At 35.3% G+C, this 22422-nt stretch overlaps 1 protein-coding gene across 4 annotated transcripts in view; it reads left to right on the top strand.

Annotated features, from left to right (window-relative positions):
* LOC114082949 (transport and Golgi organization protein 1 homolog) overlaps positions 1–22422 on the top strand; it is a 76058-nt gene that overhangs the window by 51094 nt on the left and 2542 nt on the right. For all 4 annotated transcript variants that reach the window (XM_071603735.1, XM_071603736.1, XM_071603734.1 and 1 more), the window contains 15 exons: positions 5029–5160; positions 7428–7499; positions 7679–7783; positions 8427–8549; positions 8648–8717; positions 9742–9797; positions 9886–9973; positions 10145–10283; positions 18471–18572; positions 19420–19480; positions 19596–19631; positions 19708–19775; positions 19890–19990; positions 20171–20308; positions 21283–21359. In XM_071603735.1, coding sequence (XP_071459836.1) covers positions 5029–5160; positions 7428–7499; positions 7679–7783; positions 8427–8549; positions 8648–8717; positions 9742–9797; positions 9886–9973; positions 10145–10283; positions 18471–18572; positions 19420–19480; positions 19596–19631; positions 19708–19775; positions 19890–19990; positions 20171–20308; positions 21283–21359 — 1368 coding nt within the window. The remainder of the gene's footprint in view (positions 1–5028; positions 5161–7427; positions 7500–7678; positions 7784–8426; positions 8550–8647; positions 8718–9741; positions 9798–9885; positions 9974–10144; positions 10284–18470; positions 18573–19419; positions 19481–19595; positions 19632–19707; positions 19776–19889; positions 19991–20170; positions 20309–21282; positions 21360–22422) is intronic.

Consider the following 22422-nt stretch of genomic DNA (forward strand, 5'->3'; position numbering starts at 1 on the left):
TAACAATGAATAATTAGAAATTGAAATTTTAAAGATTTCCATGTACAATAGAATAAAAATATGAAGTATTTAAACATAAACGTGGCAAAACCTAAAATGTATATATTAAAAACTATAAAATATTGCTGATGGAAATTAAAGAGAACCTAAATGGAGAGATATACCTAATTTATGAGTCAGAAGACTAAGGTGTCCATTCATCCCAGTTTAATCACCAGAGTCAACATTATTCCAATCAAAATCCCTGCAGAGTTTTGTAGAAAATGACAAGCTGATTGCAACAGACCTAGAATACGTGGCTTCAAGACTTAAGCTAGGGCTGGGGATGTAGCTCAGTGGTAGAGCACTTGCCTAGCATATGCAAGGTCCTGTGTTCAATCCCTAGTACCATACGAAGAGGAAAAAAAGAAAAAAAAATATTCTAAAGCTACAGTAATTAGGATCGCAGACAAAACATTGGAACAGAGCCAAGAATTCAGAGATAGATACACATATATATGGCAACAGTCATTGACAAAGATGGAAAGACACGTAGAGAATGGAAAGTTTTTCAGAAAATGGTACTGAAATTACTGCATATTTATATGCCAAATATTGATCCATGCCTTGCATAGACACCTGAGTTAACTCACAGACTTAAATATTAAACTCAAAACTACAAAACCTCTAGGAAAAAAATAAGAGAAAATTTTTTGTTGAACTTAGGTTTGGCAAAGATTTCTTAAATTTGACAACAAAAGCATTAAAAAGGATTTGACAATGTGGGATTCATCAAACTAAAACCTCTGTAATTCAAAATACACTTCGAAGTGAATGAAATAGACAAAACACAAGCTGGGAGGAAATTACTGTAAAACATTTATCTGATAAAAGACTTGCATCAAGAATATATGAAGAACTCTTAGAACTCATTAGAAAGAAAAAATATAGTCCTGTAAAATAACACTTCATCAAAGAAGATAAACAGATAGTAAATAAAGACATTAAAAATGCTTGACATAATTATCAGGGAAATGCAATTTTAAAGCATAAGAGTTACCACTACACACTTATTAAATAGCTAATATTAAAGACAATTGTGCTGAGTGGTTGGAGAAGAGATGGAGGAACTGGATGGGTGCACAGCTGGTGGGGATATAAAGTGGTAGAATCACCTTCTTAAAAAGGTAAGCATACACCAGTCATATCCAACCATTCTTTTCCAAGAAAAGATAAGTTAGATAGCAATAGAAGGAATTTTATATCAGTGTTCTTGGCTATTTTATTTGTAAAAGCCCCAAACTGGAAAAAAATCCAAATGTCTATCAATAGATGATAGACAAATTGTGGTACGTACATATAATGAAATGCTACTCAGCAATAAAAATAGATGATAGATAAAACTGATGTAGATGAATCTCAAATTATGCTGAATGAGAAAAGCCGTAGAAAATACAATATATTATCCCATACACATAAAACTTGAGGAATACAAAGCAATCTATTAAGATAGACATTTTGCTGGAGGAGTGGGAAAGTGGGGGGCAAGAAGGAAGGGTGACAAAGGGCAGAATTACCTAGAGAATGAGAATATTTTTGGAAGTAAAGGATGTGTATATTATCTTGATTATAATGGTGATTTCATAATTTCATGTTAAAATTTATCAAATTGCACACTTTAAATACATGTAATTTATTGCATGCCAATTTTACCTCAAAGCTATAAGAAATATATTCATCTTTTTTCACTTTCTAAGATACAAATAGTATTCTATAAATACTTTTCTCTACTTCATTTTTAAAAAATGTATTCTGGAAATCAGCTCTTAGCAGTATTTAAAATTATTTTCTTTCTTCTTTGGTTTATTCAACAACTTTTATTGATGACAGTTGTTTCAGCCTTTTGTGACCATCTTGTGTTATTATAATTAATGCTTGAATAACATAGTTTTGTAAATACAAGTTTTAAACATTTGTTGTATTCCCAGTATATTTAGAAGTTAGGGCTGGGGGACTATAGCTCAGCAGTAGAGCACTTGCCCTAGGTACCCTTCCCCAGCACTGAAAAAGTTAAAAAAAAAAAAAAAAAGTGGGATTGTGGAGTTAATAGGTAAATATATAAGCAGTTTTGGGAGATGTTGCCAAATCTCATTCATAAGGGTTGTATCATTTTTTATACTTATCAGCAGTGTCTGAGAATTTGTATTCCCCCACATTCTCTCACCTACTGAGTATGTTGTCAAACGTTTGGATCTTGCCAATGCAAGTGAGAAATGGTATCTTGGTGTGGTTTAATTTGTATTTTGTTCATTATGAGCTAAGCAGAGCATGTTTCCATATTTTATAGCTATTTGCATTTCTTTTCCTGAGATCTGTTTATTTCTTCAGCCCATTTTTGTATAGGTTTGCTGGCCATTTCATTTATAATATTCTTTATATTTCAGGAACATGATTCTTTGGACAATAATATGTTGCAAATATTTTTTCTCAGGTTGTCATTGTTAAACTGCATGGGTGTGTGTGTGTGTGTGTGTGTGTGTGTAGCAGGTTTAGATACAGCCAGGAAAGATTTTTTCATTGAGGCAGGTTTTGCCCACTCATAATACATAGAAAATTTCACCCAATATTTTCTAGTACTTGTTTATTTTCTATTTTTACATTCATGTTTCTTATCCATTTGTAGTTTATCTTTTGAATAAGTAGAGAAAAATCCAATTTTATAATTTTCCATGTGGTATTTGCAAACGCTACTTATTAGAAAGTCTATTTTCCCCAAACTCACTTTTATTGTACCCCAAATGTCCAGTGCAGTCGTTTCTGTTTCTGTATTCTCTATTCTGTCCCACAAACTCTATGTATTCTTGGGCTTGGACGAGGGTACATGATTTGATTATATAGTCTGCCCTCCCTGTACCCTTCATTGCTCTTCTTTTTCAGTGCTTTCCTGCTTATTCTTGTTCTTTTGAATTGACTATATTCAACTTGACGACAGATTTTTAAAGATCCACATATGTTCATTCCCTCCCCAAGTTAAACGTCCCCAGTTTCTTCAATTTTTAGCACGTACTTTTCGGGCTATTCATGATTCTGTTCTTTTCCACAAGTCATGCAACCTTAAAATGTGGCATCCAGAAATGAAGCCACCGGCGTGGGGTGATAATGACATGATTCCTTAGGGTAAGGCTTTTTAAAAAGAGTATCATCCACAAGTGGAGAAAGTAACATAGGACTGGAGTGAGCAGGGAAGGAAAGCCCAGTCCCAGCAGTAGTCCTTTAGAAGGGAGCAGGAGAAGCATCTCCTCTTGTGTCTGCACTTTTGGGGCAGGTACCTGGTGTCTCAACACATTGACAAAAGGGTTTTGCTCTGGGAGGGGCTGGGAGGCCTGACTTCTCCTTTTTCCTAGTCTCTGCCTATAATCCCCTTCTGCTAGTTCCCTGGCTTCCTCCAGGGCCTTCTAAATCGCAGGTCCTCTCCCAGTTCCAGGGTCAGGTGAGCCTCTTTCCTCCTGGAGTCCTTTCATTTGGACTCTTCCGCTGCGCTCTCCTCACGCTGTCCCCTCCGTGCTCCGCAGTTGGTTCTTCCCGCTCCCGCCCTGCCCCTTGGCATCCTCCATCTGCTCTCTGCAGTCCGCCCAGTGGCTTCGTCTTGACACGTTTTACGCGCGTTGGGCGGAAAGCGCCTGCGTGGAGGTAGGCAAAGTTCACTCCCAGTACCCGCCCCCTGCGCTGGGTCCTCCCGAAGTAGGAAACAGTGAAAGAGAGGGTCCTGTGCTGTTCTGCAGGGAAGCGTCGCTTCCGCTCAGCTGTCCCTACACCATGGACTCAGTACCTGCCACTGTGCCTTCTGTCACTGCTTCCCCGGGGAACCCGGAGCTCCTGGGACCCCTGTAGGTGCTCTACGCAGCCCTCATAGCCAAGCTACTGGAGGTGACGGTCCCATTCCCAGCGAGGGACCCCAGCTCTGGCAGGCGGGTGGCTGAGTTCTGGCGGAGTGGGTGCACTGACTGTCGCGGCGACGGAGAAATGGAGTGTGTCAGGCCCAAGGCAGGCAGGAGGTGACTGTATTGTTAAGCGAGGCCGGTGAAGGTGTACTTGAGCTTTCCCCACTTGCACTTTTTTTTTTTTTGACGGAATAGGGGTGACAACCTCATGTTATGTTCTGAAATGCAGCCAGCAATCGAAACAGCTAACGTTACTACAGGTCTTTTCCCTACGGAGACTGCTGGGGAATTGGGCCCAAATGACAGTTATCTCGTATTACGTGTAGAGGGCGGTGAAAATAGGGAAGAGTAGGCAGGTGTTTAATGCACTGCCTTTGAGCAACCATTTAAAATTAGGCTTTGAATTTTATAGAAGGATGTTAAATTCAGAGAAGTTTATCTAAGCCAGTTTTCAAGAGTTGTCTGAAATTACATGTCACTTATCTGTTTATATAAGAGTGGAATGGAAGTAAGATTTAAAATCTTATACGTATATCATCATTGTTTTTATTTGTTGCCATAAAATTAATTAGTTCTTTCATATATTTAAGTTTTTGTCTTAAATTAATTTTTAAATGATAAAAACCAGGTTATCTAAGAGAAAAGAATGATCCAGAGGGATTCTAGCCAGGTGTTAGACAATGTGATGATATAGGGCCTGTTACAAACTGGAAATGTATGCTCAATTTAAAGTATTTAGATTAGGGCTGGGGTTGTGGTTCAGTGGTAGAGCGCTTGCCTAGCATGCATGAGGCACAGGGTTAGGGTTAGGGTTAGGGTTAGGGGTTCAATCCTCAGCACCATATGAAAACAAAATAATGTGTCCACCTAAAACTAAAGATACATAAATAAATATTTTTTTAAAAAGTATTTAGATTCATTATACTTGAAAACACTGCAAGTGAACAAAAAATATGAGACTACCAGTATCCTCTCTTGAAGAAGCTATTGGAAAATATTGAGGAGGTGGATTTCTGATGAGGAGGTTGGTTTAGAATTGCCATGATTCTTTGTGACTGTTTTGTTATAAATTTAAGGTTTCCCATTTCTCCTAATTTGTCTGTTTCAGCTGTTTACTACATTGCCTGATGATACTCAACCTGGGCCTGATTTTTATGGACTACCATGGAAGCCTGTAGTTTTCACTGTTTTGTTTGGATTTGTATCCTTTGTCGTTTTCTTTTGGAAAACTATTCTTGTTGTGAGTAAATTAACTTACTTATACCTTAGCACATAAGCACAAGGATTATTTTATATAGTCACTGGCCCCCACCTTTTTTTTTTCTTTTTCAGTTGCTAAAACACAAATTAGTGGTTTAAGTCAAACTAACCTTATAAAATAATTTAGTGTGGGTGCAGTTGGTAGAACTGGTAATTCTTACAGCCATCCTGACCAGTAGTTTCATATGTATCAGAAGTTTTAAAAGTGGGATAAAAGATGGAATAGGTTAGATAAATATCCTTTTATGTAGCATATATGTCTAGTAATCTATATTAAAGAAATAACCATACTTTGAAGATTTTGGTAATGTTTTTCAGTGGAACAGTGTATTAGATTGAAGACTTAGCACAACATAATTCATTTAAGGGTTATTGTATGTTCGCTTAATGTAATAGTAGGCAGATTTATCTATTTCAAAGCTTTGAGGTACAGAAAATGCTCACAATTAAATGTGAAGTGGAAAAAAAAGCAGAAACTAAGATTTAAATGTTGATGAACTGTATGTTAATATAAACACATATGAACAGGGGGAAATGCTGCAAAGAAATACAGTAAAATGAGAAAAAGGAGATGAGATAATTTTTCCAGTCTTTTATATATATTTTTCCCAGATTTTATGATTTGATCATATGTTCAGAAAATACCTTTTTATTTGGAAGTATAGATTATGTGTTGTCCAAAAATCCATTAAATGTTTTGTTCATTAAGTCTTTTTTTTTGTTCTGAGCAGAATTAGTCCATCTCTGTGTATGTGTGTACATATATGTATAAGTGTGTGTGTGTGTGTGTATATATATATATATGTATATATATTTATGCTTATACATACTTATGTTTGTACTGTAGGTCATTCTGTTTCATAGTTATTTAACATAATTGGAAGAAAATTATTTTAGGTAAATGGGCTTTGCATATGAAAAGCCTCACAGTTAAAGAGGCCAAAAGCATTGGATACAAATATTTTCAAATCTGAGTGTTCTTTTTCTGATTTCTTAATTATATCAGATATATCATTGTTAAGATAAGTTTCCTCTCCTTGTACAATTGAGTGTAAAATCTCTTAAAAAGTATTCCCTTCTTAAATAGAAGAATCATTTGCCTGGATTCCTGTGAGGAATTTTCTAATCTCATTGAATTTTTTCTCAGCTAAAAGAAAAAAGGAAATAGAAGGATAAAGAGAGGGGAAAAACATTAAAACATTTTATATTTCTCTCTCTTGTTTCTTTCATTTCAAGAACCCCGGTACCTGTTTCTCTTTTTACTAGGTTATGTGGGATCTGGTTCCTAGCTGTTGCTCCTCAGTTTCAGCATTTGACTTTGGAGCTTTAGTCCCTTCCTTAGATGACTGCTTTTATGCTACTTCCCATTTTCCTCTGTTGTCATTTTGAGTAAAAGGTTAGCAAGGCTATGACATTAAACAAATGTTCATTTCTTTCTGTGTTGGGGTTTTCTGAATGCAATTTCCTATTACGAAGATCCCATGGATGATCTTTGGACACATCTGAGTATCCCATCACCATTTATAACATTAGAAAGGACAAGTATATGCTAAGTTACAAAGAAATTTAGTGATGTTTTTAAAAAATTTCTGCTTAGGTTTTATTATCAGGCAGTTTATTGCTGTCTTTAGGAAATGATTGTTTTTGTCCTTTCCAGAATATGCAGTTATGTCCACTTCCTTAAGGAGCGAGTATCTTTATAAATTTTTTGGAATTCTTCTGTATGTGAGATTAGTCTATTCTCCCTTAAATTTTATCATTTTTTACTTCAGATAAGAAAATTTTAAAAATGATCTTGGGAAATTTTTTTCTCTATCACTAGAAAAAAATCTACTAATTTGAACTGGTTTACTTGAAACAGTAATTAATTAGTTAATTTTCTATGCTTTAAAACATTTTATTTACTTATTGCATTGTGTTTTTCTATACTTTGACCTTTTTTTCTGGTTATCTCATAAACCGTAAGGTTGTGGATGCCATGAAATATTTATGACTTCATTTTCCCTCATCTCTTTCAGTTCTTGATTTTTTGCTTAGTCCAAAGCTGGATCCCCTGCATTTACCTGAAATGTAATGGGATGGCTTGACAAATATTTTGTTGTGTTTATCTTTTTTAGTATATGTGTGTGTGTGTGTGTGTGTGTGTGTACACACACACACACACACACACATATATATATATATATATATATCAGTATTTCTACTGAAATCCTAATGCATATTTTGTGTTCTGTTTTCACTTGGCAGATAATGGAAAATAAGAAATTGATAGAGAAGCTTAAAGAGGTCATTTCAGTGAATACTTCTGAACGTTCAGAGGTAAAGCTGCCAACTCTTGCTAATGGATATTAATACTACATCTTAGTTTTTTTGCGGACCAAAAATTTGAGGTGTGCTAAAATGTGCAAAAAATGAGAACTATATGATGTCTGGTTTGGGAAAGTATAACTTTGTTTTTTCTTTGGAATTAATTCACTAACTGTAGTGTTTTGCATTAGCTTCAAATTGTCCTTAATGAAGCTGAGCTTCGTGAAGAGAAGGTGAAGTTGGAATGCTGTCGGCTTCAGAAAGAAAATACCATGCTTAAGAAGAAGAAAGAGCAGGTAAAGAAAATTTGATGTCATACATAATGTAAACTAGAGAAGTGAATATCATTATCTTGTATCTTTCTTGGATCTGTTCCTGAGGTAAGGAATATTCATGTAGGACCTTTTCTAGATATGCAAAGTTTAAACAGTGCTCCCCAAATTGAGTGCATATATTTGTTCTCCATCTGTTTTGGATTTTTGGATTATTGCTTTTCTTATCAAATATCAATCAGTTATTAACTTGCATAGCCTCAAAGAAACTTTTTAAACCAGAAAATTAAGTATTTTATGATCCTCTTTTGAGTAGTTACTGATTCACCGGCCAAGGGAAGATTACATGATAAGGAGTCTAAATTTAGGAGACAGTCATATGTGCCCAGCCATTCCTGCTGGAGGTAAATTATTTGAATTGGCAGCAATTTTCTGGGGAATGCAATAAACAGGGTCAACTTCCTGATAGCTCTGATGTTCTTACTGCAGCTATGAGAGTTGGGGCCACTCTGCCCTCTTCCTTAACCAAGGTCTCAACCCCCTCGGTTGAGGCAGGCCACCAAGGAGTATGGCTCTCTATTTCTTTGTCTAAGTCTTGTAGTCCTGATGTATCCAGTGCAGAAACCTCTCCCTAACCCATAGGAATTCATATGTTTTGACTTTTCAGTTGCAGCAGGAAGTCAAAGACTGGAGTACATCACATGCTGAGCTCAGTGAACAAATCAAATCATTTGAGAAGTCCCAGAAAGATTTACAAGTAGCTCTTAGTCACAAAGAAGATACTATTAATGTAAGTTTATACTCCAAATACATGTTTCATCTCATGAATTCTCCTGAAATCTTCTGAATTAAAATCGAGAGTCTTCCAACCTTTTGCTTCTTTTCTAGGCTTTGACTGAATCTGAGGATCAAAATAGAGAAGAGGAGTCAGATGAATTAACCAATGGAGAGGTAGCAGGTAAGATCAGTCTCAGGGAGGTTGAATCCTTTTTTGCTTTCCTGTCTTTAATTAAGTATACAGATGCCACTTTTCAGCTGGCTGAATTTCTTCTTAAGCTTCAGGGTTGTAGACACATATCATTGGATCTATAGATATGTCTGTTGCATTGGCAGAGGTGGGTTGCTGGGGTATAATGTAGCAATAGGCATGTGAAGAACACTGACTTTTTCTATCCCATTGAAAACTAGTAAGTACACTGCAGCTACAATAGTCACATCCTATACCTCTAAGTATTGAACATTGTACAGTAAGAGAAATTTATTTCTTTATTCAGATGATACTTGATTTTGATACTCATCATCTCTATGGCTCTGTGGTTTTAAGGTCCACAGTCAGTCTTAAGAGTCCGGAGGTAGTTGGAACCATAAACTAAGGCTGTGAGAACAGAGGCTAGAGACTATCAGAAAGCTAGAGAGGGAGTGTAACAGTGTTTACTGATGAGGAAAATATTTCCAGATGTTTTCTCCCAAGTTGGATATTGCTTACATAGCAAGTATTTCAAACCACACCTGGTAGTAGATTCAGGGAGAAAATAGAGGATTGAATCTTTCTAAATAAGACACTTACTTGCCCAGGTGAAGATAGATCTGAGAGAGAAGAAAAGCTTTTATCTTACAAGAATAACATAGATGACATTTCAGTTGTGCAAACTAGAAATTCACCTTTTTTTTTGTTTGTTTTTAAGACAGACACAGTACTTTTATTTATTTTTATGCTGAGGATCAAACTCAGTGCCTCACACATGCTAGGTGAGCACTCTACCACTGAGCCACAACCCCAGCCTGAAATTCACCTCTCTCTCTCTCTCTCTTTTTTTAAATCTAAGCTTGCAATTCTCTTAAAAGTCATTAGTCTAATCAGTTTAGTTATTTAATTGATTTTTTTGTTTTGTTTGAACACAATCATTATTTAGTTTGGGGAAGTGAGGAGAATATAGAGTTAAAAGTAAGGAAAGAAAAAGCTAAATTCTTTTGTTTTTTAGGTGATCCGAATAAGAAGATCAAAGATCAAATTAAGCAGATGATGGATGTCTCTCGGGTATAGTTCTTTGTAAGAGTCCCATAGTGCCTGTGAATTCTTCCTGTGCCTCACTTTTAAGAATACCTCTCTTTTCTGCAATTTTTAGACACAAACTACATCAGTAGTTGAAGAGGATCTAAAACTTTTAAAACTTAAGCTAAGAGCCTCGATGTCCACAAACTGTAATCTAGAAGGTGGGTTCTTCTTGAGAAGAAATTGCCATGTTGGAAAGACTTAAAATTTTATTGGAAAGATAAAGAATGGCTTCTTGCTTTCATGCTTCTTACTTTTCTTGGCACTACTCCCTCAAACAAGTTCTTAAGTCCTTGTACACATATAGAGATAAGCTTTTTTATCCTTTACAGACCAAATAAAGAAATTAGAAAGTAACTGCAGTTCACTACAGTCTTCTAAAGTTGGACTGGAAGAGGAATGTAAAACTCTAAGGCAGAAAGTGGAGATTTTAAATGAACTCCACCAGCAAAATGAGATGGCACTACAAAAGTAAGATTTTCATTGTTTGTTATTGTTATCACTGTGTGAACTAATAGATAATTTTATCTTTTCTTAAGATTATTTACAATTTCTTCTAGTTTGTAATAAGTAGAGATTTGTCTTTTTTCCTTTGTGTTTTGTTTCCTATAAGTTGCATTTTTCTTTCCATCATCAGTCTTAAGAGTCCTGAGGTAGTTGGAACCATAAACTAAGGCTGTGAGGACATCGTAATCAATTGTCAAATTCATATGAAGGCAGGAAGTGGTAAACTGGTATTAACAGTCACTGATGTGGAAACACCTCTCAAAGATCTAGACCCTTTCTATGATCCCACTATTTATTTTAATTACCTTTCATTGTGATCAGTTATGTAATTCTAATGTTTTGAACTTGTATCTCTAACTCTGGACCTTTAAAAATACTGAGTGATTTGGAATGACATGTTTTAGTAGAATAAAAACTTCAAAAAGGAATAATATTTACTTATTGATGGTACAAGTTTTGGACTTGAATATCTCAGATGTTCACACTAAAAATTGAACTCTGGCAAGGACCTTAGGAGTTATGATTACAGAAGTACTTGTTTGTAGTATATATTTATATATTAATCTTCTCAGTGTGGGGCTAGTTATTTTTTGAAAGTTCATTTGAAGTTTTTAATCCACAAAAATACTTGAATTCTCTAAAAATAGTTTTTTTGTGTCAGATTTTATTTGCACCTGATTTTACTCTTCGGTATATATATATATATATATATATATATATATATATATATTTTCTTGTAAAGCAAAGACAGACCTTCTTACAGACCTAACTATTTTTAGGTATTTTGACTTCTGTTGCCTAATTAATGCATTAAATATTGAAACCTTTCCATTAACTTTTCTAAAATTCTGTGATCTCCAAGCGACCTTTTTAGAATCTCAAATATTTGTTCAGGCCAGTTCTAAATGCCTGGCCTGTTTCAAAGAAACATTTCTCATTTTATCACTTTTTTTTTTTAAAGAACACTTGTTTTCTGTGTCCCTACTAGTAATATGAATGACCTAAATGGCAATTAATTTTCTTTGTAATGCCATTAAATTGTAGCACTATTTTCCTCAACTCCTCCGAAATTCATTGTCATCATCTGTGGTTTGTACTCTTTTTAAAAACTCATCCCCGGGTACTATGTTAGTTCATGCCTGTGTCATCTTTTCTGTTCCTAACCTAGATCATCTGTCTTCATTCTCCATTTTTTATATTTTTTATATAACTTATTTCAAATTCTTAGTAGTTTTCTCTATAGCCGCTTGAGTGGACTTTCTAAAATGTAAGTCTGTCCATGTCAATATGTGCCTGTGGTTTATGAAGAATTTGCTTTCTATTTGATGACCTGTTCTTTTTTTCTTCCTTGTATCTTTTTAATAGTTTAAATATTTTTAATTATTTTCCTCATCCCCTCTGTATAAGCTTGATGTAATCATAAATTATAATGGAATTATAATTATATAATTATAATTTTATTCATCTTCTCATAATTTAAAGGCCATGGTATATATTCTGGATTTAATAAAAACCTGACATAGATTAATAGGTTTGTTATTTTTTTTTATGGGCTTTAAGTAGCTCCTGAATCAGATAACTGTTGTGGCATTGTATGTTAGTACTTCATACACTGTGAACTCCACAAGACATTCATTCAATTTATACACATATTTAAAGTTTCTGTAGTTCTGCATTCTACACTGTTTGTTTCTTATTTGAAATTATTTTCATTCTATTTGAACATTGTCCTTTAATGATAGATTTGATTAGTGTATCAAAGTAGTACAAGGATAAACAGAGAATAGTATTTTATCCACTAAATATTGCTACCTTTATAATCTGTATTAGGTTGACATGAACTTCATGATTAGAGTTAAAACCAGTTTCCATTTTTAAAGGATCTTTCTTTTGGCTACTGAATTTTGACTGTTACTTAGTTTTAGCAATTTAAAAATATCCAATTAATTACCATCTGTTTTAAATTTTTTCTTTAAGGAGTCCATTATCATTGTTGTTTGGTCTTATCCCTCCCCTAGTTCCTGTAGTCATTTCTCTGTTTTTTTAACTGTTGTATTGGGAAGTGCCTAGGTGTAGTTTTCCCCACCCCACCCACTTTTTCCTCTTGCAGTTATGTTGCTTGGGACCATTAAACATTTCTTGAATTTTCAAGTCTTTTTCTAAATGTTGATTTTACCTCATTCTCTCTTCTGATTATAATAATGCATATTAGAATTTGATTTCCCCTGCCTCCTACATTCTGGATTTACTTCTTCTGGATATTTTCTTCTGACCTGTCTTAAAAGCGCTAGGATTTATTTTACTTCCCAAATCTGCTGCTAAAATCATTCATTGAGTTTAGGATTTTAAAAAATTCAGGGTTTAAAATATTATTTTAGTTGTAGATGGACACAGTATTTTATTTTAATAGGATTTTTTTTTAAGAGAGAGAGAATTTTAATATTTATTTTTTAGTTTTTGGCGGACACAACATCTTTGTTTTTTTTTTTTTTTTTTTTTTTTTTTTAATTTTTTATTGTTGGCTGTTCAAAACATTACATAGTTCTTGATATATCATATTTCACAATTTGATTCAAGTGGGTTATGAGCTCCCATTTTTACCCCATATACAGATTGCAGAATCACATCAGTTACACATCCATTGATTTACATATTGCCATACTAGTGTCTGTTGTATTCTGCTGTCTTTCCTCTCCTCTACTATCCCCCCTCCCCTCCCCTCCCCTCCCCTCCCCTCCCCTCTTCTCTCTCTGCCCCCTTTACTGACATTCGTTTGTCCCCCTTGTATTATTTTTCCCCTTCCCCTCACTTCCTCTTGTATGTACTTTTGTATACCTCTGAGGGTCTCCTTCCATTTCCATGCATTTTCCCTTCTCTCTCCCTTTCCCTCCCACCTCTCATCCCTGTTTAATGTTAATCTTCTTCTCATGCTCTTCGACCCTACTCTGTTCTTAGCTACTCTCCTTATATCAAAGAAGACATTTGACATTTGTTTTTTAGGGATTGGCTAGCTTCACTTAGCATAATCTGCTCTAATGCCATCCATTTCCCTGTAAATTCTATGATTTTGTCATTTTTTAATGCAGAGTAATACTCCATTGTGTATAAATGCCACATTTTTTTTATCCATTCATCCATTGAAGGGCATCTAGGTTGGTTCCACAGTCTAGCTATTGTGAATTGTGCTGCTATGAACATCGATGTAGCAGTGTCCCTGTAGCATGCTCTTTTTAGGTCTTTAGGGAATAGACCGAGAAGGGGAATAGCTGGGTCAAATGGTGGCTCCATTCCCAGCTTTCCAAGAAATCTCCATACTGCTTTCCAAATTGGCTGCACCAATTTGCAGTCCCACCAGCAATGTACAAGTGTACCCTTTTCCCCACATCCTCGCCAGCACTTGTTGTTGTTTGACTTCATAATGGCTGCCAATCTAACTGGAGTGAGATGGTATCTTAGGGTGGTTTTGATTTGCATTTCTCTGACTGCTAGAGATGGTGAGCATTTTTTCATGTACTTGTTGATTGACTGTATGTCCTCCTCTGAGAAGTGTCTGTTCAGGTCCTTGGCCCATTTGTTGATTGGGTTGTTTGTTCTCTTATTGTCTAATTTTTTGAGCTCTTTGTATACTCTGGATATTAGGGCTCTATCTGAAGTGTGAGGAGTAAAGATTTGTTCCCAGGATGTAGGCTCTCTATTTACCTCTCTTATTGTATCTTTTGCTGAGAAAAAACTTTTTAGTTTGAGTAAGTCCCATTTGTTGATTCTAGTTATTAACTTTTGTGCTATGGGTGTCCTATTGAGGAATTTGGAGCCCGACCCCACCGACTGTAGATCGTAGCCAACTTTTTCTTCTATCAGACGCAGTGTCTCTGATTTGATATCAAGCTCCTTGATCCATTTTGAATTAACTTTTGTGCATGGCGAGAGAAAGGGATTCAGTTTCATTTTGTTGCATATGGATTTCCAGTTTTCCCAGCACCATTTGTTGAAGATGCTATCCTTCCTCCAATGCATGCTTTTAGACCCTTTATCAAATATAAGATAGTTGTAGTTTTGTGGATTGGTTTCTGTGTCCTCTATTCTGTACCATTGGTCCACCCGCCTGTTTTGGTACCAGTACCATGCTGTTTTTGTTACTATTGCTCTGTAATATAGTTTGAAGTCTGGTATCGCTATACCGCCTGATTCACACTTCCTGCTTAGCATTGTTTTTGCTATTCTGGGTCTTTTATTTTTCCATATGAATTTCATGATTGCTTTCTCTATTTCTACAAGAAATGCCGTTGGGATTTTGATTGGCATTGCATTAAACCTATAGAGAACTTTTGGTAATATCGCCATTTTGATGATGTTAGTTCTGCCTATCCATGAACAGGGTATATTTTTCCATCTTCTAAGATCTTCTTCTATTTCTCTCTTTAGGGTTCTGTAGTTTTCATTGTATAAGTCTTTCACCTCTTTTGTTAGGTTGATTCCCAAGTATTTTATTTTTTTTGAAGATATTGTGAATGGAGTGGTTGTCCTCATTTCCATTTCAGAGGATTTGTCGCTGATATACAGGAATGCCTTTGATTTATGCGTGTTGATTTTATATCCTGCCACTTTGCTGAATTCATTTATTAGCTCTAATAGTTTCTTTGTAGACCCTTTTGGGTCTGCTAGGTATAGAATCATGTCATCTGCAAATAGTGATAATTTAAGTTCTTCTTTTCCTATTTTGATGCCTTTAATTTCTTTCGTCTGTCTAATTGCTCTGGCCAGTGTTTCGAGAACTATGTTGAACAGAAGTGGTGAGAGAGGGCATCCCTGTCTTGTTCCAGATTTTAGAGGGAATGCCTTCAATTTTTCTCCATTCAGAATGATGCTAGCCTGAGGCTTAGCATAGATTGCTTTTACAATATTGAGGTATGTTCCTGTTATCCCTAGTTTTTCTAGAGTTTTGAACATAAAGGGATGCTGTACTTTGTCGAATGCTTTTTCCGCATCTATCGAGATGATCATATGGTTCTTATTTTTAAGTCTATTGATGTGGTGAATAACATTTATTGATTTCCTTATATTGAACCAGCCTTGCATCCCAGGAATGAATCCTACTTGATCATGGTGCACAATTTTTTTGATGTGCCTTTGTATCCGAGTGGCCAGAATTTTATTGAGGATTTTTGCATCTAGGTTCATTAGAGATATTGGTCTGTAGTTTTCTTTCTTTGAAGTGTCTTTGTCTGGTTTAGATATCAGGGTGATGTTGGCCTCGTAGAATGAATTTGGAAGTTCTCCCTCTTTTTCTATTTCCCGAAGTAGCTTGAAAAGTATTGGTATTAGTTCCTCTTTAAAGGTTTTGTAAAACTCTGCTGTATACCCATCCGGTCCTGGGCTTTTCTTAGTTGGTAGTCTTTTGATGGTTTCTTCTATTTCCTCAATTGATATTGGTCTGTTTAGGTTGTCTATATCCTCCTGACTCAATCTGGGCAGATCATATGACTTAAGAAATTTATCTATGCCTTCACTATCTTCTAATTTATTGGAGTATAAGGATTCAAAATAATTTTTGATTATCTTCTGTATTTCTGAAGTGTCTGTTGTGATATTGCCTCTTTCATCCCGTATGTTAGTGATTTGAGTTCTCTCTCTTCTTCTCTTCGCTAGCATGGCTAAGGGTCTGTCGATTTTGTTTATTTTTTCAAAGAACCAACTTTTAGTTTTGTCAATTTTTTCAATTGTTTCTTTTGTTTCGATTTCATTGATTTCAGCTCTGATTTTAATTATTTCTTGCCTTCTACTTCTTTTGCTGTTGTTTTGCTCTTCTTTTTCTAGGATTTTGAGATGAAGTATGAGATCATTTATTTGTTGGTTTTTTCTTTTTTTAAGGAATGAACTCCAAGCAATGAATTTTCCTCTTAGAACTGCTTTCAATGCGGACACAACATCTTTGTATGTGGTGCCGAGGATTGAACCTGGGCCGCATGCATGCCAGGCGAGCGCGCTACCGCTTGAGCCACATCCCCAGCCCGACACAATATTTTATTTATTTTATGTGGTGTTGAGGACTGATCCCAGTGCCCCACACATGCGGGGCACGTGCTTCACCCCTGAGCCACAACCCCAGTCCTATTTCAGTACTACAGCTCAAACCCAGGACCTTGAGCCATGTGCTCTACTACTGAGCTACCTCCCCAGACTCCTTGCTCTTTCGCATAAGGGACTAGGGTCTTACTGCTTTCCAAGCTATCTTTAATCTCATCATTCTGCCTCTGCCTCCTGAGTATCTTCCACTGTAGGTAGGTCACCACATACAACTATTTCTTGGTTTTATAGTTTCTAATCCTTTGACAAAATTCATAATCTTTTTTTTTCCTCTTTTGTGGTGCTGGGGTTTGAACCCAGAGCCTTGTGCATGCGAGGCAACACTGTACCAACTAAACTATATTCCCAGCACTGAAATTCATAATCTTGACTTTACTTTTTTGACTATATAAAAAGCACAGTGATTTTAAAACATGTGCGGATAACCCCATTAGGTGGTTTCCTTTTCTGTGGGATTTTTTCTCACAGAATTTTGTCTTATGGAGTGCCTGGTCAGTTTTGATTGGCCAACATTGTTGTGATAATTATAGATGAAATTTGAGGACTAAGATGAAGTTATCTTCTTATAGAAAAGTGTTGAGGTTACTTGAGTAAGATTGTTACTTTAAACTTAGTCAGCAATTAAGATAATTCAAAAATGACTTGTCTTTTCAATGTTTCATTATTGTTCCTTTTGGATTTTTTGCCTGTTCATCACTTAAGTGTGCAGTACTTTCTAATCTAAACTCAAAGGCTAGGGCTTTTATTAAGGGTCCCTTTATTTGTAGCCCCAAACACTTCTTTTTTTCCTCTAAGCCCAGGAATTTGATGAAGGCTTAGTTCAGACTCATTATATCTTTGTGTTATCTTCAATATGTGGGTGAACCTAGGAGAAAAGTACCTTAAAGTGCCAGCCTTACTTGTAATTCTGAGATTCCTTTTTCTAATGGATCTTGGCCACATACATATATCTTCACTGCCTTTTTAGCTTGGATCCCTTCAAACACAATTTTATATTCTTATAAAGATGTTTTGATTGTTCTTAGTGCTCTCAGACTAACTCTTTGATAATTGGAAACAAAATTCTCTCTGTCCTTCAAGATTCAGTTTTCTCCATATTCCTTCTTAAGCCAGTGGGGAAAATTATTATATTCCTTTAGGCATCATTTATACCTGAAACAGTGAGCTCTTTTATTCTTTAGCATCTTACAAGGTAACTAGTATATTATAGCCACTCATAAAATACTTGCTGAAGAATTAAATGAGAAGCTATATAAGAATATATAATCCCCTTTTTCTATTTGGTATCAATAATCCTTTTTTACTATAGTTCTTCTGATTTATGGAAAATATCTTTTGAATTGGAACTATGGCTAAAGTAGTACAAGGATAGCAGAAAATAGTATTTTTTAAATCATTAAATGTGGCTACCTTTGTCTCAGTAGATGAACATCTTGAGTTTCATGATCAGAGTTAAAATTTGTCAGTAGATAATACTCTGATCGTGGGTCAGTTTGGCTTCTTTTTCTGGTTGACAGACATTATCAAAACTCAGATTTGTCTTTTTGCTTAATTACAATTCTTTTGAAATAGATATCTAAAGTGTGAAAAATGTTCTGTGGTTAATTGCATAGCTAAAAGACATATTCTAGAAGATTTTTTCTTTGACTGACTATACCTTTATTCTGGTGCCAGTCTTGGATTGAGAAAAGAGTTCCTCCATGACAAAGATATACTTAGTGTCCTACCCATGGCAGAAACGAGAAAAGAATTATCCCCTGCTTTATCCTAATATGTTTAATTATGTTAGGTTGATCAGTCCTGATCTTCCACATTGAAGTAAAGTGAGTTTTTGTTATCTTACACACAGGAGACTTGCCCTTGGGGCACATGTTGTTTTCACATTTATTTTATTTAGTGGTAAGTAGAGAATTAAGAGAAGTTAGAAAATGTAAGTGATTTGCCAGAGTTTGATTTACGAAATTGCAGGTTTGAATTCCTATTTTATGTGCCTAAGCATTTTATAGAATTGTGGGAAGTGATATTCACAAAGAGAAACTTTTGATTTGATAACTGGCTTTATTTTAGGAAACTGATTCAAGAAGAATATAAGAGACTAGAAAAAGAGCAGCGGCTGTCAGCTGCAGAAGAAAAGGTGGTTTCCGCTGTAGAGGAAGTTAAAAATTACAAGTGAGTTCAGTTTCTAAAGGAGGGTGTCAATGTCTAATGAACTAGTGTTAGCTTTCTTTTTAATCTTTTTTTACATGTAGATAGAAGAAAATAGCATGGAAGTATAAATAACGAGAGAATATGAATACATTCAATTCACACAGGAGAAAAAATAAATTCCAACTTAACAAATGAAAAATGTTAACAAAAATTTACTTATACCCAGTGGGCAAGACCATAGGGAACTTGGTCAATGCAAACAGTTCTGGGGGTTTTGTATGTTGTAGTAATTCTTTAAGAAATCAGTTTGCTGTGTGATGTATCAAGACCCACAAAAGTGTGGCAATTGATAGTCCTTGGAAATCTTCTATGGATATAATTTGAAAAAAAAGAAAAAAAAAGTTTTAAGGAGGAAGATATTTCTAGCTGAATTACTTGAGAACACACTGATGAACAGTTAAGGAAATTATAATTTATCAATTCAGAATCTCTAGCAATTAAATGATAAAGAAGTTATTAGTATTAGGTTTTTATTTCATTTATTTATTTATTTTTGGTGCTTTACTACTAAGCTACATCCTTAGACCTTTTTTTTACTTTGAGAAAGGGTCTCAGTTGCATAGGTTCCCACTTAATTGCTGAGACTGACCTCAAACTTGTGATCCTCCTGCCTCAGCTTCCCAATCATTGGGATTACTGGCATGTGGCATTGCACCTGGCCTGTAGTATTAGTTTTGTTCACACTGGATTCATATAACTATAGAAATGTTTTTCTTATGTATGATAAAGTCTTTAAAAGTATAGCTGATGGAATAAAGGGAAAATGGTCAGAATGTTTCAAATTTTATTCAATTGTTGTAATTCTTAGGCGGAGAATTGAAGAGATGGAAGAAGAATTACAGAAAACCGAGCGCTCACTTAAAAACCAGGTAGTAATTAATACTGTCCTGTAGTTGCAGAATTCTTTGATATCTAATACAGACAATTATAGGCTATTATAATGAGTCCCTAAAAACATTTTTTTTAATGTGTTGTCTTTTTCAGATTGCTATGCAAGAGAAGAAAGCTCATGATAATTGGGTAAGATTTTTTCCCCCTTTTCTTTATTTTGTGCATAGCCTACCACAACTGAATTTGAATATTTTCTCTTTGATAGCTCAAAGCTCGTTCTGCAGAAAGAGCTATAGCTGAAGAGAAAAGGGAAGTTGCTAATTTGAGACAGAAGTATGTGATTTTGGTATCTTACTATATGTTTTATAGTGTTTTAAGGTTATGCTAGATATTATCTATGATAGATTGCTGTTTCATAATTTAGCCCATTCTTTCTCAATATTTAAGACTATTGGAAATGACCCAAAAGATGGCAATGCGGCAAGAAGAAGCTGTGATTGTAAAACCAATGCCAGGAAGACCAAATTTACAAAATCCTCCTCGGAGAGGTAGGGGGCACTTTGTAAAAGGAGCTATTTTATTTCTTGGTGCAGAATTATGTAAATTACTTTTTATTTCTGTGTGTAATGGTTATGAAATAATCTGAATGATTTGCTAAAGCGGGAGGTGGGGGTTGGTGTCAGGGAGAAGGCTGCCTTAAAGTAGTAACACGGCATTGTTGTCTTTAGGTCCCCTGAGCCAGAATGGCTCTTTCGGTCCATCCCCCTTGAGTGGTGGAGAATGTTCCCCTCCACTGACAGCAGAGCCAACTGGGAGACCTCCTTCTGCTACCCTTAATCGAAGAGATATGCCTATAAATGGATTTGGTGAGCATTCACATGTTGCTTTATAGTAAACTGCTTCGGTTTTGGTTTTTTTTCCCTTTTGAATATTCTAATGAAAACATCGAATTTGGGCCTGTACAATATATAGAAGATAATTTCTTACTTTATCTTAGTGAATGTTTTCTGTAAAATCTGTTCTAGAATAGAAAACATTTTTTTTTTTTTTTCCTGGAGGTCCCTGTATTGTTTTTTTTTTTTTCTTTTAAATTTTACACTGTGAAGTGTAAACCTTTATATTTAAATTAAATCTCTATGATGTTCCTTTCCCAAATATTATAAAAGTAGCCTTAAACTTTATGTATCATACATATTTCCAATATGAAATACTGAGTCTTATTTCCAATTCTAAATAGGACTGTAGTCTTGGTAAGATTGGAATTCAGGTTATACAGATTAAAGAAAAACCAGCCTACACATACTTCAAGTCTATAGCTTAAAGTTTAGGACCAGTACTTATTAATCTGCTGTTCTATCAACCCAAGGCAGTTCTTTATTTTATTTAAGTCTCTTCATAAATTGTGATTTACTATTGGGCAACCCATTTTTAAAAATATTTTTAATTGTAGATGGACATGATATCTTTATTTTTTAAATGTGGTGCTGAGAATCAAACCCAGTGCCTCACACATGCTAGGCAAACACTCTACAACTGAGCTACGACCCCAACCCCTGGGCAACCCATTTTTAATGTTGCTTTCTAGTTATTGTTGAACCCTGACCTGTCCACCAGTGGTTTATTTCTTCTGAAAAATACATACAAGTGCTCTGATCTTTCTTTCCCAAGGGTCAATGGATGGACCTTTACCTCGTACTCAATGGTCTTCTGAGGCATCTGGGAAACCCGTTGCCTCTGGTAAAGGGACCAAGTAATTTCAAAGAATCTGTAATTGTGGATGCAGGATTTTTATTCTTTTCATGTTAGAATAAGTCTGAATCCATTCTTTGATCTCTAACAGACCCAGGATGTGGTCCAGCTCACATGAACAGCAGCTCCAGAAGTTCTTCTCCAGCTAAGGTGACAGATGAGGGCAAGGTAAGTTCTGTAGTTACTGTGAATCATGTGGTCGTGCAGGAACATGTAGCTTTCCTACAGTACTTGCTCTTTGCTTTATCCTTCTTTGTGTTCTATTTGTACTATCCCATTTGTTTTTTAAAAAGCAAACTGTTCCCCAAGAACCTGAGACCCCCCCCCCAGTTTCCACCAGTACTTCTTTGACTGAGCATCCAGTTGGAGTAAGTACTTAGAGGTTGAGAACTGAATTGGGTTTTATTCTGTGCATTTCTGGGAAGGATATTCAGAGCATGACACTGATCTTGTTTGCTTTAAAACTGCATGCAATATTGAGCTTACTTTTCTCCTTAACTTGGGAATGTTGCTTAAGTGTGTACAACTATAATGAACTACAGAATGTGAAAAGTTATCACTCTATATGGTGTTTTGTGTTGAATGTTCTAAGGCGAAGTAAATTCATTATAAAAATTATATAATTCATCATTTTTATTTTTGTTTGGAAGAATGCTATTTAAGAATTCCTCCATTGTGCAAACCCTATTTTGAGTGATTTGAATTAGATTGGTATCAGATTTTCTGAAAGTGACATACTGTTTCAGTGAAACAATGATAATCTGAAATGACCTCTTGAGCCAGTCCCAAACAATGGTCTCATTTGTTCACATAAGTACATTCTCTTGTAACTGTGTTGCTATTATATCTGGTAGGTCTTCTGCAGCTCTATAATAAAATACATTTTTAATTGTTCAGTTTCAAACCCACTACTCATAGGACATGATAAATCAATATCTCAAATGGTGTACAGTAAATGAAAGTAAATATTAAAGCCTTGTCTTCCTTGGAAATTTGTGTATATAGCACTGTGTTGGAAAATACTTCTCAAGTGCCAGTGTATATATATATATTCCAGGAATATACATCTCTGGAGAAATCTAAGGGCAGCTTAGATAAGATCCCAAACCCCTTTGTAGTAGAAGATTTAAAAGAGAGCAAAGACCCGTTGTTAGGAGTAGAGGTGGGAAAAGCATGGCTTGGAGGCAAACCTTGGGATTGAGTTCCTTTAATATGCAGTGTGGCCTTCAAC

This window comes from Marmota flaviventris, chromosome 17 (genome assembly GCF_047511675.1).
Source record: "Marmota flaviventris isolate mMarFla1 chromosome 17, mMarFla1.hap1, whole genome shotgun sequence".
NCBI lineage: Eukaryota > Metazoa > Chordata > Mammalia > Rodentia > Sciuridae > Marmota > Marmota flaviventris.